Source organism: Thermothielavioides terrestris, chromosome 2 (genome assembly GCF_000226115.1).
Source record: "Thermothielavioides terrestris NRRL 8126 chromosome 2, complete sequence".
Taxonomy (NCBI): Eukaryota; Fungi; Ascomycota; class Sordariomycetes; order Sordariales; family Chaetomiaceae; genus Thermothielavioides; species Thermothielavioides terrestris.
Window position 1 is genome coordinate 1,216,500 of NC_016458.1, and position 17,147 is coordinate 1,233,646.

At 57.4% G+C, this 17,147-nt stretch overlaps 5 protein-coding genes across 5 annotated transcripts; 4 read left to right on the forward strand and 1 right to left on the reverse strand.

Moving 5' to 3' along the window:
• The first annotated feature begins 463 nt into the window (after window positions 1-463).
• On the forward strand, window positions 464-4,677 carry THITE_2111841 (uncharacterized protein). Its single transcript, XM_003651430.1, has 2 exons — window positions 464-1,461; window positions 1,529-4,677. Exons 1-2 carry the CDS (start codon window positions 1,001-1,003, stop codon window positions 4,470-4,472), a joined length of 3,405 nt encoding a protein of 1,134 aa, XP_003651478.1. The 5' UTR covers window positions 464-1,000; the 3' UTR covers window positions 4,473-4,677.
• A 2,334-nt stretch (window positions 4,678-7,011) lies between these two features.
• THITE_111761 (uncharacterized protein) lies at window positions 7,012-9,313 on the forward strand (the record flags this gene model as incomplete). The annotated part of the gene is made up of 4 exons (XM_003651431.1): window positions 7,012-7,023; window positions 7,095-7,616; window positions 7,683-9,046; window positions 9,139-9,313. 4 exons carry the CDS (start codon window positions 7,012-7,014, stop codon window positions 9,311-9,313), a joined length of 2,073 nt encoding a protein of 690 aa, XP_003651479.1.
• A 2,092-nt stretch (window positions 9,314-11,405) lies between these two features.
• THITE_33145 (uncharacterized protein) lies at window positions 11,406-11,561 on the forward strand (the record flags this gene model as incomplete). The annotated part of the gene is made up of 1 exon (XM_003651432.1): window positions 11,406-11,561. One exon carries the CDS (start codon window positions 11,406-11,408, stop codon window positions 11,559-11,561), a length of 156 nt encoding a protein of 51 aa, XP_003651480.1.
• Window positions 11,562-13,165: 1,604 nt separating this feature from the next.
• THITE_2111847 (uncharacterized protein) lies at window positions 13,166-14,722 on the reverse strand. Its single transcript, XM_003651433.1, has 6 exons — window positions 14,634-14,722; window positions 14,178-14,552; window positions 13,920-14,097; window positions 13,791-13,836; window positions 13,611-13,716; window positions 13,166-13,528 (listed from the first exon to the last, which is right to left on the reverse strand). Exons 2-6 carry the CDS (start codon window positions 14,413-14,415, stop codon window positions 13,341-13,343), a joined length of 756 nt encoding a protein of 251 aa, XP_003651481.1. The 5' UTR covers window positions 14,416-14,552; window positions 14,634-14,722; the 3' UTR covers window positions 13,166-13,340.
• Window positions 14,723-15,726: 1,004 nt separating this feature from the next.
• On the forward strand, window positions 15,727-16,918 carry THITE_2048922 (uncharacterized protein; the record flags this gene model as incomplete). Its single annotated transcript, XM_003651434.1, has 7 exons — window positions 15,727-15,814; window positions 15,877-16,000; window positions 16,076-16,163; window positions 16,217-16,351; window positions 16,405-16,456; window positions 16,519-16,567; window positions 16,621-16,918. Coding segments are annotated over 7 exons (834 nt in total), but the record flags the coding sequence as incomplete, so codon positions are not given.
• Between the last annotated feature and the right edge of the window lie 229 nt (window positions 16,919-17,147).

Consider the following 17,147-nt stretch of genomic DNA (forward strand, 5'->3'; position numbering starts at 1 on the left):
TGGGCCGAAGTCAGGAGGCCGGGAACGCAGTGATCAGACGCTTCTCCGCTGCAGGAGGAGCGGACGAAAACTCACGCCCAGTCACGAACAGGCTCCGGACATTTCCCATCGAGGAATTACGTATACTAGTCGGCTGGACCATCCGGCGGCGTGTACGGAATACCTCCGTACACTTCGCAGGTGCTCCGATGACAGGAACTCGCAAAGGGATTGACAGAACCTCGTGGGCGAGATGGCTTGAGGAAAGCCATGCTGGGTGGACTGTCCGCCAGTCAAATCTCGCACTCGACCCATGGATGACGCACCGCTAGCCAAGTTGAGGCTGGCTCGCCCCGCTTCCGGATCGGGATTTGGAGGTGGCGGGCGCCCCGCTGCAAGCCCCACTACACTAGGTCCCGTCGTCAACGAACCCCAATCAACTTCTGCGGCGGCTCCTTGCATGCCACCCTGCCGGACCCTGTTGCAGCAGCATCCCTGCTCGGCAGCCACTGGCATGTAAGGCATGTAACATCCAAGACATGAACTCACAACAAGCACCGCTTCCGGGCGGAATTGGTTTTCTCGCTCCAGCCTTCCTGCTCCAAGCCCCCGTGATTTTGCTGTGTGCGTCTCAGAACCTGGCGGCTTGCAGTCAGATGCGGATGGCCTGGCCCGTGAAACGGCGAGAAACACGCAATTGGGAGAGGAAGGAAGCCAGGCTTGTCATCACGACGGATAACACGCCCATGCCCACGCCCGCCCAGCTGAGCATGAACTGGCTTTCACTGCCTGCCATCCCGCTCCCCCGCTCCGCTCCTCGGCTCCAGCCGACCTCCCCTGCTGCTGACCTGTTTCCCGATCCTGCGCCCGGCCCCCGTGTCTTGTCTTGATTGCTTCCCCCCTCCCTACATGAAGCAGTGTGCTGCCCGGCGCTGATCGACGGGTGGGCTTCGCGGACTTGCGGCATGGAAGCAGCAATAACCGCATAGCCAACATCCTGCCCTGTTGCGCCCACTTCGCCATGGGCAACGCTCAGTCCATCGAAGCGCCCCGGAGAACGAGAGCATCCCAGAAGCTGTCCAAGCCGAAGACGGGCAACCATGCGACAGCCGGTCTGTTGAGCCCGAGCTCTTTCTCATATAGCTCCCGCCGCCTCTCCAGTGCTCAGCTGCCCAATCCTCCAGCAGCGCCCTCCCTCCCAGTCGTCTCGACGCCAACGACCTCGTCTGCCGTCGAAGGCTCGGGTGCCTTTGTCCGACGGGCGGATAGCGGCGCCTCTCTCCACTCCTCCCCGAGCCTGCCTCGAGAGTCGAGACGGAGGAGCCTGTTTCGCTCTAGGTCATCGCGCGCCGTTGCCGACTCTCTCGAGCCGAGCCATAACGCCGCCGCTTCTGGTGCGTGGATTGTGGACAGGTTTACGAGGACCAATTCCATGACCTACGAGTCCGCGATTGCGCACTATGGGCACGTAGGTCCTGATAAGTAGGTCGTGACCTGGTTGTGAGCCTCCGATCCCGATCGTTGCTGACGGGCGCCGCGCGGTGTGTAGCTGGCCCTTCGAGCCCGAATCCCGCACGTCGTGGAACTACAACCTGAGCTCGTACGAGGCAAAGCGTCTGTTGAACCTCGACGAGCAGCCGGGGCTCGAACGAGTGGCCGCAATGGCCGAGAATAAGATGACGGTGATCACCGAGACCACATGGAAGAGCTCGAACCCGGCGCAGCCACCGAGTGCCCTGATTACCCGGACGAGCTCGGACGCGTCGTTGTGCATGCCGGTCCGAAGGCGATCCATCGTTCAGACACCCGGTGTTGCCACCCGGTCGAACTCAGTTCGCGACCTTCCACCATTGCCCCAGCTCAACTTTCGTCATAGCCACCCACCGACACCTAGTTTGTCCCGCCAGCCGTCGGTTGAGTCCTACCGGAGCGGCATCAGGTCGATGCCCCCTCCCATTCAGGACCCGGATGCGCAGCCGCGAGCCGTCACGCCTTGCGAAGACAAGTATTTGTCGATCGGTGCCTTCAAGCTCGGTTCGCTGCGCATTACCAACGGCTCCCCGAGTACGGTCACGTCGGAGAACCAGAGGAGCCAGAAAGAGGAAAGGTCGAGCGCAGGCAATGACGCGCCGCAGGACGGCTATTTCTCGGGGGCGCAGGGCCGTGAGACGTGTGTCACCAGCACCGCAGCGACTCGGGATCTCCCGCAGTCGCCCCCATTCCTCCCTGAAATCAGCCGCAGTCCACCGTGGTCGCCAATCCAGTCCGATCTCGCAAGCCCGTCTCTGCAGACAACTTCAAAGGTCACAGCTCTGGAGGACAAGCTGTTCGATGATGAAGCACAGCCGGAGTACTCCTCACCTGAGGTGCTGGACATCCGCTTGGACCCCAATGCCAAGCCGCTGCGCCCGCCCCTTGAGCGCGATACGGGCAGCACTATCACCAGGACGGACAGTGGTTTTGTGTCAACATCGAGCCCAACCACCGAAGCACCCCACAAACCTCTGGCCAAAGCGGATTCAGGATACAGCTCCAATGTGTCTCTGCGCTCGTTTCAAGCTGGACCTCAGGCCTCCGAAAACCAGGTGATACCTGTCTCTGTGGACAAGCAGCTGTCCCAGTCCTCAAGCCATCAAGATACGCGCGTTGACTCGGAGCCGCTTGGTTTGGGCCAAACCGAGATCTCGTATCCGGAGATGCCCGGGAGGGAGTCTCCTCCGCCTCCAGTACCCCCTAAGGATATCGCGAGCAGGCAGCCACGGCTGAGTGCCGTTGCGAGCACGGGTGTTTCCGCACGTGGTTTGGTCGATGAGAACAGAACGAACTCACCTAAGACAACAAGGCAGGTGCCGAATCCTCGTATCAGCATTCCGGCTGTCGGCAGAGGGCCGCTTTCGCCCGGATCACTACTCCAGAGCCCCGGGAGCATCAAATCTTCAACATCCGATAATTCTAGCCGTGCACTGAGCATCGGTGGAGGTTCCCAGAGGCCCGGTAGGCTGCAGCGGCTTATCAGCGGAGCTCGCCGGTCGGTCGCCGGTCCCCCTACAGTTCACGCGACGCACGCCGTCGAGCAAAGCACCATCCCGCCCGTCCCGCGAGAGGTTGAGAACAAACTCCAAGAGCACGCCCGCCGTTTCCCTACGGCAGCAAAGAGGCTGGCGTTGAAGCCCCGCGCGAGCCTGGATACGCTGAAGACAATATTCAGCATGGGTAGCATGGAAGCCAGGCTAGATGCCGTAAATTCTCGCAAGACCGTGCCCGCCGTGGCCGAGTCGGATATCAAGGCAGGCGCTTGGAAACAGACTCTGAACTCGGTGCCGGCCTCCATCGCCAACGTTGCGGCTCATGTTATCCCGAGAAAGCCGATATCCCGGAAACCGGTGCCTGTCCGTCAGGATTCGGCGAAAGAAGGGGATCAAGAGGCGAGCGGCAGCCGTGGAAACGGTGTGCGCAGCGCCATGCCTGCCTCTCCCGTGGACTCGAATTCCTCCCTTCGTTCCCCAAAACCGAGGGGAAGAACCGTCAGCCTCACATCGTTTCCAGGGGAGCGGGGCACGCAGCTCAGACGCCCTGCATCAGATTTCGACTTGGCTCGCTCGACCTTAGATCTTCCGTCCCCGCCGCTCCCTAGCCCAGTCGCCAAAGCAATGTCTGCGGAGAGTAAGGCCAGGACGTCACGGCCTGTCACCGCAGCGAGAAGGCCTGAGTCGCTCCGCATTCCGCCTCCACTTCGGCCACGTTCCTCTACTGCTAGTCTCACTCGCAAAGACAGCCGTGACAGCATCCAGAGCTACGCTGCTATGCAGACCCTCGCTAGCAAGACCAGCGTCGACAGTCTTCGCAGCTACGCCAGTAGCCAGCCGGGCGTCGGAAACAGCTCTGTGCACTCGAGACTGCCCAGCGTTGTTTCCATGGATCCCCGGCGGCTTCAGTCATTCCGCCAGCGACACAGCCCGCAGTCTCCACCGTACGACTCTCCAAACTGGGAGGTACAGACCGAGAATGGCATGGTCCGAAGCAGGTCTCAGACGTCTGCAGCTAGCGGCAGCCGTCGCAACTCGATCTCGTCTGTTCACAGCGAGGGCATCTACCGCCCGGTCAGCATCCAGGAGTGGCAGTTCCGAGCCGCACAACAACAGCCCCTGCGGCACCGGGCGAGCTACGACGGCTACAGCTACCAGCAGCGGTTCCCTCAGCGCGGGTACCCGCCGTCCATGTCCAACGGCTACACGGCGCCGGTCAAGCCGGCGTACGACCCGCGCAGCAGACGACAGCTCGACGCTGCCGCGACGTGGAGCAGGAGCCAGGTCGACGCGGCCGCCGGGCAGTGGTACCAGGACGGGCGGCTTCCGCCGTACGCCCCCGTCCCGCGCGGCCACTACCGGAACCGCAGCGTCGGCGCGTGGAGCGTGTACGGAGTCAATCCGCCGTACCGCGTGCTGCACAGCTACAACTCGCCTGCGTACCGGAACGTTCCAATCTGGGGGTGAAATAACGAGGGGGGGTTCATTTCTTTCCTTTTTTTTTTCCCTTTTTTTCCTCATCTTTATCTACATCAGCCATCTACACAGCACATATGCATCATGATATCCTGCATCAGTGGCGTTCCAGTCGTTTCAGCTTCATCCGCCCGGTCGATCATCATTATCACCACGGTCCAGCTTCACAACTCGCTAAATCCGCGAGAGCGGTTTCCTTCACATCGAATGGCGGTGAACCACCACGGTCTTGTGACATTTTACCGGCCAGAAAGCCGGGGAGATAACTACGCTACCTGCTGCAGGACCGGCTTCCCTCTTTGAATTGGATTTGCATCACCCCGCCGACAAGCGAACGTGCGGGCAGGAGACGCGGAAGAGGTTTACAGGACTGAATTGGGCGGTACATCTGTGAAAAGAAAATGGGAGTGTTGTCATCATTAACAATGGCACCTTTACAAACATATACCAGGCAAACATGGGGATGTGAGGTTGGGCTCGCTCGGCACCGCTCGGCTCGGCTTGGCTGCTGGGTGGGCCTTGTGTATTATAGAGGAAAACGGGAGACAGACTGGAACGATTTGTATATTATATATATACACAGTAAGGGAGTAGTTGAGTGCATCGGTCCGTTCAGGAGCTGATGAGAGAATGTTCGCGGATGTGCCTGGTCCCAGACTCTCAGTGGAGCACTCACTTTATCTTTCAGGTATTTATGTGCCTGAAGTTGTGAACGTTCCGGCGGCAGTGTGTACTCAAAAAAAATTGGCATCGCTCAGCTGACTGTGTAGGCCCCTGTAACGTTATGTAGCGTATGTATGTACGAGTGAGACATGCAGCATTGCCCACATCGGCGGACTCAACATCGCAGACCACCCCCGATAGGCAGATTGTCGGCAGTTGGTTGGGTCATTGCGTCATCTGAGAACGATCGAGGCAGTTGGTGCATGGTAGACAAGCGCAAGGCTGAAATAGAGACCGAGGCCTTCTCTTCCGGTCGGCGGTGTACTGCGTCACGCTGTTCAGTTTCCGGCGCTTGTCCAGTCTGATCCCGTGGGCGCCTAAAGAGGACGGGCTGGTTTTGGGCCTTGGACGCCGCGACGCCGTTGCCTTCCATCTATGGCGGTGGGTAGATTGGAACGTGACACGTTGGCGAGTGGCTTCTCCAGGCGGCACCTGGTCTGGGGCCATCGATCTGGGGGAGAAGTGGAGCAGAGCGGACAGTGCCGCTCGGTGAGGCTGTGAGATTTTCCGCTGGAGTAGGGTTGCAGAAGGCCATCGGCCGCAACCCGACGCAAACTGTCCTCCACTCCACGTGGACATGCGGGTATGATTGGGCGACAGCGTCAAGGAATGGCTTCAGGGACTGGCCAAGCAAGGCGAAGAAGGTCAGGTGTTCCGAGCTGTTTGCATGCGAATGTCAATGGAAGGCCGCGCCGGGCCGGAGGCTCGGTCGCGATGGCAAGGCAAAGCCCTCTTTTAGGCGCTTAGGGAAGGGTTCAAAAAACAGGCCAGTTGCGGGAAACTTGCCAGGTCAATATTGGAGACGGATGGGACACAGCACAGCCACCGGCTAGCTAGTGTACCTTACTGCGTACTGCGTCGCGTGCGCTGCGCTGCTGCTCGAGGACTTCCGTCGAAGTCCAGATTCCTATCCTGCACTAACCTGGAATTCGTACGCTGCACAAGTGTAACAGTACACTGGGTACCTGATGTACATACACTAAACAGGGCCAGAGCGTCGGGTGGTAGGGCTGATCGGCCAAGATTGGCAAGTTGGAGAAGCAGATCCACTTCGCCGAGAGCACAGCCTGTCTCTGGGCCCATCGCGATACACTACCACACGACGAGTAGTGTCGTGTACAAAAGGTAGTGTAATGTACACAGTATTACTCAGGACCGGCCATCTTTTGCTCAACATGGCAGTAACGCTTTTCCTTCACATCGTTTCTTGTGGCCAGGCAATAATTCTCTGGAAGCTTTGGGCAAGTAGGGGAAGCCTACACTAACGTTGAGAAGCTTCAAGTTGCTTGACCAGCCCAATGGAAGTTGTCTGAAACATCTCTCGGTTCCTGAGCCACTAAACCGTCCGAACCACAGCCCCGGGCCTGCAACATTGGACGGAACCGCAGCGAATTGATTGGCCGACCGACAGATGGCAGTCGGGATGCGGCCCCATCTCAGCTTTGCTAAGCCCCACCGTAATGATGCTGGCGGAGCCACCAACACCCTGGTCCCCTGGTCACCCATCGCATCTCAATCGCTAAGGTATTGATAATCGACGAACCGAGATCCTCTTTGGTCAGCAACTCCTCGCCGTCGATGGGCTCCCCCATCTCCTTGTCTGGCACCACGAGTGTCATATCCAAGCCGTTGCATCTCAAAGTTTTCCCTTTGGGCACCTCTGTCTGTTGCTAATAACGAAGGCCCCAAGAAACCCTAGAACCCCGATGCACCGAGAGCCGTGAACCCGCCCGACGCTGCCTTCCGCAAGGCTGCGGCCCCGACGCCGAGCTTGATTTTGCGAATTGGCGCCTGCCAGCCCACCACGATGTGCTTAAAGGTGTGCTCCTCCCGGATACCTGGCTCTCTTTGTGGAGCGATAGCTCACCAAGTCTTGCATCCCGCATGCAGCTCCGCAGGCAGAAGCCCAAGAAGAAGTCCAACTTCATCCGTCGCATGACCACTTTCAAACGCGGCTCGCCCGATACGCCCAGCCAAGGAAGGAATGCCATTCTCAACCTCATCATTACAGCCGGACTCGCCGTCAACCTGAAATACTTCACCGACGTCAATTTGACCCTGGACGGGCCGTCGAAGACCTCCCACGAGTGCCTCAAGAGACATGTCAAACATGTCTACGACATGGCCAGGGGCCGTGACAGGTTACTGTCTCACGATAAACTCGTCATCTTTCTGAAAGCCACGCAGGGCGTTGAGCATGTTGGACCTCTCAAGCTCGAGCATTACAAGTTCCAGGAGTTCTTTTGGCTCTGGTGCAACCACGAGTCTGCCTGGCGCGCTGAAGGAAGGAAGCAAGTGGAGGAGCTTGATGTGACGCGCCCGATCAGCAATTACTTCATCAGCAGCAGCCACAACACGTACCTCGAAGGCAATCAGTGGTCCTCTGACAGCTCTGCCGACGCTTATCGCGCTGTGAGTGCACCACACCGTGAAGGACACGATGTCCTAGCCAGTTCACCCGCACTGACAGCGTCGTAGGTGCTGAGGAATGGATGCCGCTGCATCGAGATCGACGTCTGGAACGGACCCGCCCCCCGCTCGCCGTCCAAGTCGCCAAGTGTAGGACAGCGCCGACACTTCTCGTCCGGATCCCTCCCTCGCGTTGCCGGAGAGACGCTCGATGCGATCATGAGCGTCCGAGCGAGCAGGCAACATAGCCGTAGCCCCAGCGCCGCCCAGACCGCTTCTCTTGCGCCAGACCCGAGAGAGAGCGGCACGACGCTGGACCCGAAGGACCTGAGCGAGCGCCTCCAGAAATCGAGGGACTCGTCCAGGTCAAACCACCAGGTGGAGCCCGTCGTGCATCACCACGGAACCTGGACGTCCACGGTGGGATTCCGGGAGGTATGCCGCGCTATTCGGGAAAGCGCGTTTGAGAACAACCCTCTGCCCATCATCATCAGCCTCGAGGTCGGCGCCGAGCGGGAGCAGCAGGAGGTCATGGTGGACATCATGAAGGAGGAATGGGGCGAGCTCCTGCTCGACAAGCCGCTGGAGTCCTGCGATCCAGATCAGAGACAGCCTCGGCTAGAGGAGCTGTACAACAAGATCCTGATCAAAGTGAAGCGCCTGAGCGACTGTCGGCTTGTGAACGAAATCGAGAGGGGAAGGAGCATCGGGATCCCCACGATCCGCTCCAAACCGCCCATCTGCAAAGCGCTCGCCTCACTGGCGATCTACACCCACAGCGAGCATTACGAGGACGAGACATCACTGGCATTGCGCACCCCCAGCCACGTCTTCAGCCTGAGCGAGGACAGCTTCCGGTCCCTAGCCGAAGACTCGACCAAGGTGCACAAACTGCTCGCGCACAACCGCGAATACTTCATGCGCATCTACCCCCAGGGCTGGCGCGTCGACAGCAGCAACCCGGACCCGACCTTCCCCTGGCGGCGCGGCGCCCAGATGGTGGCCATGAACTGGCAGAAGCCCGACGACGGCATGATGCTCAACGACGCCATGTTCGCCGGCACCAACGGCTGGGTGCTCAAGCCGCCGGACCTGCGCAGCGACAGCAGCGCCAGCGACCTGTCCAACGTGCTCAACGTCCGCAAGCGCACCCTCGACCTGCGCATCACCGTGCTGGCCGGCCAGTGCCTGCCGCTGCCCGAGGACCGCCGCAGGCGCCGCGGCGGCGGCGGCTTCGGCTTCGGCTTCGCCGGCGACGCCAAGCTCCGGCCCCGCGTCAAGGTCGAGCTGCACGTCGACAAGCCCCACAAGCCGTCCGAGTATGCGCGGGAGACGGCGCCCGCGTTCACGGATAACCCCGACTGGGGGCTGTATCCGCCCAGCTTGGACTTCTTGGACGTCAAGGACGTGGTGGAGGAGCTGAGCTTTGTGAAGTGAGTTGTCCCCTCTCTCTCTCTCTAACTCTCTCTTTCCCAGTTACTTTTGCTGGAGTGGTTGGGATGACGGGGCTGACGAGAGCTTGCAGGTTCAAAGTCGAAGACACCTCGAGCAACCTGCGCGGTGGCCTCGTCGCCTGGGCCTGTATCCGACTGGATCGGCTGCAGCTCGGATACCGGTGTGTCGATTTGATGCATCCAGCCACGCGCCAGCCTTGCAATGCTCAGTTGTTCGTCAAGGTGGAGAAAATCCTGAGGGAGTGAGAGGTGCCCATATCCTCAGGGATTTTTTTTTTTTTTTTTTTTTTTTTTTTTTTTTTTTTTTTTTTTTTTTTTTTTTTTACTTGCCTTCAACTTTCTTCTTGCTTTCTTTTTTATTTCTTTCTTTTCTTTTCTTTCTTTCTTGTTTTCCCTCACATTGCTAACCATATCTCGAGCGCTACATTGCCTGGCATATCTCGGCCTTAGTCTTGTACTCTCTTTGGACTTTCTTGCTGCATTACGGGCATACTTGGCAGGCTTTCTCGGGTTCGATACACGGCGGGTCGGTTCGCACCATGGGAGGACTAGTCAAGCGGGTTTTGGGCACCGGGTCAGCTTTTGGCGTGGGAAAACACTGTCATATCACGGATCAGCATGTTTCCGTTTTCAAGTTTGGTTTCTTTCTTGGGCTTTTGGATTGTATATACACAACGCGGAGAGCAAGCGCCTTTTCTGGATAGCGAAGGATACCCCGATACAGCGGACTTTGTCTTTGTTTTTCACTCCTTGTTTTTCTGACCCTCGTTCTCTTGTTGAGCGCTGTGACATGCCCTTCTACCTTGCGGTTTCGAACGCGGCTCATTGGGGTGCATGCCCGCTTCCCACTGCAAGCCGTGTGTAAGCCGCGTCCGAATCCCGGAATCAACAACTGAGGCGCACCTACTCAGGAGACATTGAAATCATCCAATCATGTCAGGATCAGATGTGTTTGCTAGGAAGTGACCATCACACCGTGGCTGGGGGGAGGGGGGGGTGAGGGTTTGCTGCGTTTGCTCCCTCCCGAAGCTCGAACTGGCGTGAAGCGATAGACTCGGCAGATCAACAACAATTGAGATAGGTTCCCGCCGCTGTGGTTCATCCATTCGTGCTGCAGAATACTAGTGTATGATCGGGTGGCTGCATACCTAACCCAGGGGTGGCGGACGGGTAGCAGCAGGAAGAAGCGGCTTGCTGGTCCCTGCGCACACCGAAGCAAACACTGAGACCAAAGTTTCGGCTGCCCACTTCTGGCTGGGATGTCTAGGCACCTGCGGAGATATCTCGGATGTGACTTGTCTCCTGGGCCTGTTCTTTATCTCTCATGGAGCAGTCTGGGCCGTTTGTGCGAGGTCGGAAGCTCTGCTCGAACGGAGTATTCCGTACATCATTCACCTTTCTCTCCACAGTCCTGGTCGAACCACTCCAGGCTGGGCATGCAAGTGCCTCCTGACGTTGCTTCCTTGACACAGGTACATGTATCACGTCCCTGCTCAAGCCCAAATATTTCCGCTGGTGTCGAGGTACATACAATGAGGGACATATCAAAGCGGCGCGCTTCCAGGTAACTTCCAGTGCTTTATTTGAGCGGGCAAACAAACTGGTAGGATTGGATGTGACCCGTTGGTTACTTGGATAGGCGGAGGCTCACACTCCCTTTGTTCCTTGGTGCTGGGGCCTTTTTCGAGTCCACGGTGAATGGCGTTTGGGTCTCGTCTTCGAGGTCATTTGGAAAATGACAGGTCAAAAACCGAAAAATGGAACCGGAAGCAGAAAACGCTTCAAGCGTCCGGGCTAAGGGCTTGCGACACCGGTCGGTCTGGATGTACGTTTCCCCTTCCAGCCCGCTTCCGATGCCGAGGGTAACGTATAAGCTGTGCACAGTAGCCGGGCGCATCGTTCGTCTCGAAGGACGAGACGCTGGAAACTCGCGAGAGGCTTCCGAGTGTACGGAATATATAAGTGCTCGAGCATTCCCTCCTTGACCTCACCATCCGTAAAGCATCCCAGGCTCGGGCTCCCAGGCTCAGCAAGCCCACAATCACTTAACTTGAAGCTTCATAAACATCGCAGGGACACACAGCAGCGCCCTCACCCGGGTATGCGACACTGAACCCCCGGCTCCAAGTCAGTTCAGCAGACGGCCCAAGCAATCCCCCAGGCGAGCGGTCCATCTCATCAAGTCCGTCTCACAAGTTCTTGCCCATGGCCGAGCCCGTGAAGCCGACGGCAGTAAGTTGACGCGTCCCCCCCGGCCCAACAACCTGCCTTACCTTGCCTCTCTTTTCCTTTCCCATTCCGCTTCCGCTTCCCTTTGAGATCTCCACCGCGCCGATGCATGCTGCGGCTGGCTAACCCGTCCGTACGTTCGGTTTACGGCGCACACGCACAGCTGATGCCCGGTGTCCGCTGCCCGACCTGTGCGAGCAATGGCGTGGAAGTGTGGGTGCTGGAGGGCCGGCGGTGCGCGAAGTGCGGGACGGCCTGTCTTTAGCTAGGTGTTGGCGACTCTAACAACATGGGCATGGTCGGTTTTGGTTTGCAACGTGTTCGATCATGGCTTTGTATTTTTATGCAGGGCGAAACGGGGCGTGTGTGCGTGGTATGGTGAAAGCAAATTCGCTTGCTCCGCGTCGGCAGAACATATCTCAGGGTGCATCCGGGTAAGCAGCCGTGGCTTGAATATGTATGCAGGTTATTCCGCCCCGGCTCTGTCTCAATCATATATCATTTTTCGCAGCGTTGCAGGGTTCATTGTCATCAGCCAGGCATGGAATTGTCCGTGGAACGCGAGTCCAGAACGGTGACTGCTCTCCCCGCTCGTGAAAGATGCCGAACGTGGCCTGGAAACGACTATGAAATCCCAAACCTCGGCTGCACAAATCACACCAGAGCTGATGGCTTTACCGTGTAAGATCACGCGACGGCAGCATCCCAGTTGATGCTGGATGTGAGAGCGAGAGGAATGACTCCGGAGTTGTGTCTCAGAAGATCAGATTGACGGGCCGACAGCAGCTGCAGCACTTCCAGGCCAGTCGCCCACAACGTACTGTCCGATTACATAAGCAGCAAAACCAAGATTTATTTCACATCACCGAAATCGTCCGCCAAAAATTTCCTCCTCAACCCAACAGGACCGTTACGCTCTCTTCCGGCAGCCGTTTGCTTGCTGCAATGCCATGGCATCGAGGACTTAGAGAATCTGCTTGGAAAAACATTCAACCAATCGCTCAATCGCCTCCCGCTGTCCTCGCCTGAGGATGCAGTGACGCGATACACCAGGTAGGTAGGTCAGTTGGGGCTCGAACCAGGCCGTGAGTGTCTGCAGTGCTCGCCCCTCGGCAGCAACAACACACCACCTCACGCAAAAGGGTACGTTGAACACCCATTATTTCCCTCCCTCCCTTCTCACGCTTTCCCTCAAGCACCCTGCACCACTTTCCCCCGGTTGTCGTCGTGTCATGATGAGCGTAATTTGCGATTGATACCGTGCAGATGGCCCCCTTTCGCCGGGGCGGCTATATCTCGCGGCCACATGATAGTCCTTCTTACATATTCTGAACCAACACGACGACAGCCCCGTTCTTTTTGCCTCTTTTCTTTTTCCCACTCGCCGGCCGCGACTGGTCACTTTTTTTTTGTCTAGCCGGCGTGGCAAGGGAGAGCGGTTCTGGCTAACCGGGGTTTCGCAGGGCGCCGAATGGCACAAGCAATGTCTTACGAACCGTCTGAGTAGTGAGGAGACGGTCCCTCCCGCTGTGGTACGCACCTCTCTTGCAACTCGGCATTTCCTCCGTAAGACGAGCGTGCTCGATTCTCGGGAGAAAGCAAATTCTACCGGGGCCGCGGTCTTCGCTCGGCTGGCGTTTGGCGCGTGTTGGGCGCCGTGCTGGCTGGGCTAAAGGTTTTTGGTAGCTCCACATACACTTTAGGTAGTGTATACAATTAAATGTTGAATATCACCGCGTTGATTTCCGTGGCTCCCTTCCAGGGCTGGACTGCTATTCTCATGCAGTCAACTCGGAGTTGATGCCTCCCTGTTAGGCACCCTCGCTACTCGAGGAGCTCTGCCATTCTGTCACCCGACCCGTGCTTGGTCCTCCTTAATAAGGGTAGTTGAGACCAGCAAAAGCTCCAGCAGGGCGAGAGGAGTAAGGCGCTGAGAGCAGGAACACTAACTGCATGGCGGGATGTGAATTTTGACAGACAAGGGATATTTGGTCTCTTTGGGGTATTCTGCACAAACAGAAGACGACGGAATGCTCAAAGCTGGCTAATAGAAAATCAGATCAACATGCCGCCCTGGGTCCTCGTCTGTGAATCTCTCTTTCAAGGCACTCCTGCAAAGCAACTTAGCGAGCGGCAGCATCGTCTCCCTCATGTCCACGATGCCGCGTTTTTTCTGGTCGATGTGAGAAGCATCGACGACGATCCTTTTTAGGCTGTCGAGAGACAAGGCGTCTGAGTGGAGGGTTGGCCGGGTCAGTGGCGCCCTGAAGATGTCGTCGGTCAAGTGGGGTGGATGATACACTCGGAAACATACCATTCTCGATCAGATCGATAAGGCGCTGCGGCGTGCCGACTGCAATCCCCGTGCGCGTTTTTTGAAGGAATGACACCTGCTCTTCGAGCTTGAAGTGCTTCGCAAACTGGAATAGTCCTCCAGTCAGTCCACCCCTAACCCTTCTACAGCAGAAGGGAGGCACGGAAGAAGGTTGCCTACCAGCTTTGCCACGGGGCAACCTTTCTTTTGGAACTTTCTGACCGCTCTGGGAAAGTGTTGTCAGCCATGCTGGAAAGGTGAAAGGCACAATATCTCAGGCCGGAATTTCGGAACATCATGTCTCGTTACCTCACCAAGTCCGCCGCGCGCAACCCCGCGGCTGCTACGATGAGGGTGTGCGGCGAGCCGGTTTTCTTAGGCGCCTCGTCGAGTTTCGCTGACGCCCCGGAGAAGGCCTCGAGGAAGCTCGGCAGGTTCTCTAGCGACCGCGGTTTCTCCCAGGACGTGCTGTCTCTGATGGCGTTTGCTTCGCAGCAGGCGGGAGCGCCTGGTTAGCACTCCCTTCGACTCAGTTGGCCTCCCGAAAGTTCGAAAGTGAGCGCTTACCGGAGATGTACAGATCAGACAGCTCGACCGGGCTCAGATCGGTCCCGAACCGGCGGGTCTTCTGGGCGAGGTGGTCGGCGAGGAGCTGGCCGTCCATGCGCTCGAATGCCCGGTTCAAGCCCGCCTCCACGTCCAAGTCACCCTCATCCTCCCGCATCTTCTTCTGCTTCTTCTGCTTCTTCCGCGGCTTGTCGTCGTCCTGCAGCCTTCTTTTCTTGGTGATTTCCTCTGTGGCCATGGTGCCAATGCGGCGAGGGTTGAGAGTGCACGTGAGACGTGAACCGCTAAAGCTTTGCAGGTGAACGAGAGAGCAACAAGTCGACAGCGTGGGAAGTTGTGAGGGACTGAGGCGGCGTATGTTCCACCAAGAGTTCTCTTTGGAAATGGAGCGGTCAGGGCTTTGGGTGTCCCTTGTCGTTGTTCCTGGAAATCGCCGAGTACCTGAATGTAACTTACAAAAAGGTAAAGTTGGGTGGGTGTGAGACTTCAGGTTGAGTGTCGAGGCTGTCTGGGGCACAGAAAATTCTGGGAGGGCACGGTGTGGGCTCGGCAATCTGAGTTGATTTGTGCTATATTTTGGCGCCAGAGACACACTGACAGCCACTGAAAATGTTGATGCTGGTGAGTGGATTCCAGTGCTTTACCCTGAGTTGCACAGTGCGAACTATTTTAATCTCTGTCCCCTGGCCGGTACCACAGTCGCATCGTAGTACCGCGGAAATTCAGTTCTTCTCACTTAATGCTACCTGAAGTATTTCAGTGATGTCAAGTCAAGTAGTACATGGCAGGCATCAGATTAAAATCATAGACCATTTCTCTGATGAAAGCCATCTTGCTTTTTCCAGCATGTGCAAATGGATTCTCAGACTGGAGCACTTGCAGCTTGCTTGGTGGGCCACGACCGGGAATACGATGGCGACTTGGATCGGCCCGGGCCAAATGTCTGCAGACAACGGTCCTCCTTTTCTTGGGTACTTAGTCTTTAACAGCGGGATATGATTACCGGCGAGCAGAGGTAAGATATTGTCCTTAGCTGACCGAGACCGAACTCTTCATACTTGCTTCCTCGACCGAGCGAGCACTTGTCCCCGCTTTTGTTGTCCGCTCCTGCTGTCCGTTACCGGCGGGGGCGGTTTTGACATGGCTGCGCAGAGCGATATCCCCGTTGTAAGTATAAGCCGCCTGGAACTCCGACGTCTACGATCATTGCTGACAAACATTGTCAACCAGGCGGCCAATGTCTTGGGAGTAAGTGGTGCCTTGTTTCCCATCCAGTTTACGCCGTGGATAAGCACCTAACCGTCGGCGGCTCCGTAGACAATCGGCACAGGTGAGTCCTCCGCGTCGATGTCTTCGACAGAACAACCTTCTGACGCCTTTACCTACGCCTTCAAGTGTAAGAATGGACGGCCCATTAGCTAGCGGGACAGAGGAGTGCCGCCCATGCTGACCACGCCTTGGTGTCTCACAGGTTGTGGTGTGTCCAGGTCGGTCTCTCAACGTCTGCACGGAATTACTGTGTCTAGACCCCAAGCTGACTGCTTTTCCTTTTCAGCTCGTCCCCCAGATATGGGCCAACTGGCGGACGAAACGGACGGAGGGCCTCCCGAGCTTCATGATGTTCCTCTGGGCACTATGTGAGTGAGCTGTTTGTGGCGGACTCAGGGAGCAAGTGTGGTGGCAGCTGACGGCGGCGCAGGCGGCGTTCCGTTCGGCGTGTACGCGATTGCGCAGAACTTCAACATTCCGCTTCAGATCCAGCCGCAGATGTTTATGTCTCTTTGTCTTGTCAGCTGGGCACAAATCTTGGTCTACGGAAAGAAGTCAGTGAGCCTCATCGACTGTCGAGTTCACCCTTCGCGGGATATGACCGGCCCAGACTAACGATGGTGGAGAAGGTGGCCGACATGGAAAGCCACCCTCGTGGCCTTCACGGTGGCTGCCGTGTTTGGAGGCGTCGAAGTGGCGTTGGTTCTCACGTTGAGGGTAAGTTTCAACGCTTCTCTTTCATTCGAGCATCGGCAATCTGACCATGACAGCCCATTTATGAAGGAGGGAATGAAGTCCCGGTCTTGGTGATTGGAATCATAGCCGCCATCCTGCTCGCCGTGGGGCTTCTTCCGCCGTATGGCGAGCTGTGGAAGAGGAGAGGGAGAGTAGTAGGGATCAACTTTGTAGGTCTGCGACACAAGGCTGCTTGAGCGTTGTCATTGACCAAGCGTACCAGGTCTTCCTCGCAATGGATTGGTCCGGCGCATTCTTCTCGCTTATGGCATTAGGTAAGTTTGTTCTCGGCCACGGTTTCAACGGGCCTCGGGTTCTTCTGACGTTAGGTGTGAAGCCGCGCAGAATACGTTTGACGTTCTGGGTGGTGTTCTATATATAATATGGTGAGCAACATGGATCCTACACCCGCACAGCACATCTCTCACCGTTACCCCAGCTGCGTCCTCGAGATCGGAATCTTCTCCTCGCACCTGATATGGCTGGTCCGCACGCGGAAGATTCGAAGAGCGGCAGCTGCCGAAGGCAAGACGTTTGACGACATCGCCGCCGAGCATGAGGCGCAGGGAATCCCTTTCCGGTTTGCCGAGAGGAAACAGCGGAAGTTTCGGCGTGGGAGTTTGGATGGTGTGGAAGCCAACGACCGGGCTGCCGAGTGCAGAGAGTCTTCCAGCAGCGGCGCGCAAGCCCCATGCGCGGAACCAGACTCAACGCCATCCACAGATCTTGCGGAGTAGGCCTCATTTCAAATTGGGGGATGCGTGAAGCGCCAATACCCAGGACGGGGCCACGAATGGGCCGCCCTGACGCAGGACAGAAGCTGCTGCCATCAGGACTGTGTCGGGCTCTGCCTACCTCAGGCACGGGTCTGGCCTGGTGTGAGTTGGGAACTGGAAAAGCGCACTTTGGCGTCGCAGCAAATCACTTGAATAAAGCGAAGGAGTTGAGCCACGCAACATAGTTGAC

Bases quoted from the DNA above. Each gene is read 5' to 3' on its own strand.
- THITE_2111841 (XM_003651430.1), top strand. From the start codon at position 1,001: ATGGGCAACGCTCAGTCCATCGAAGCGCCCCGGAGAACGAGAGCATCC. The intron at 1,462-1,528 runs GTAGGTCGTGAC...CGCGGTGTGTAG, and splicing joins GGGCACGTAGGTCCTGATAA to CTGGCCCTTCGAGCCCGAAT.
- THITE_2111847 (XM_003651433.1), bottom strand. From the start codon at position 14,415: ATGGCCACAGAGGAAATCACCAAGAAAAGAAGGCTGCAGGACGACGAC. The intron at 13,717-13,790 runs GTAGGCAACCTT...GGACTATTCCAG, and splicing joins GTTGCCCCGTGGCAAAGCTG to TTTGCGAAGCACTTCAAGCT. The intron at 13,529-13,610 runs GTATGTTTCCGA...CCCTCCACTCAG, and splicing joins TATCGATCTGATCGAGAATG to ACGCCTTGTCTCTCGACAGC.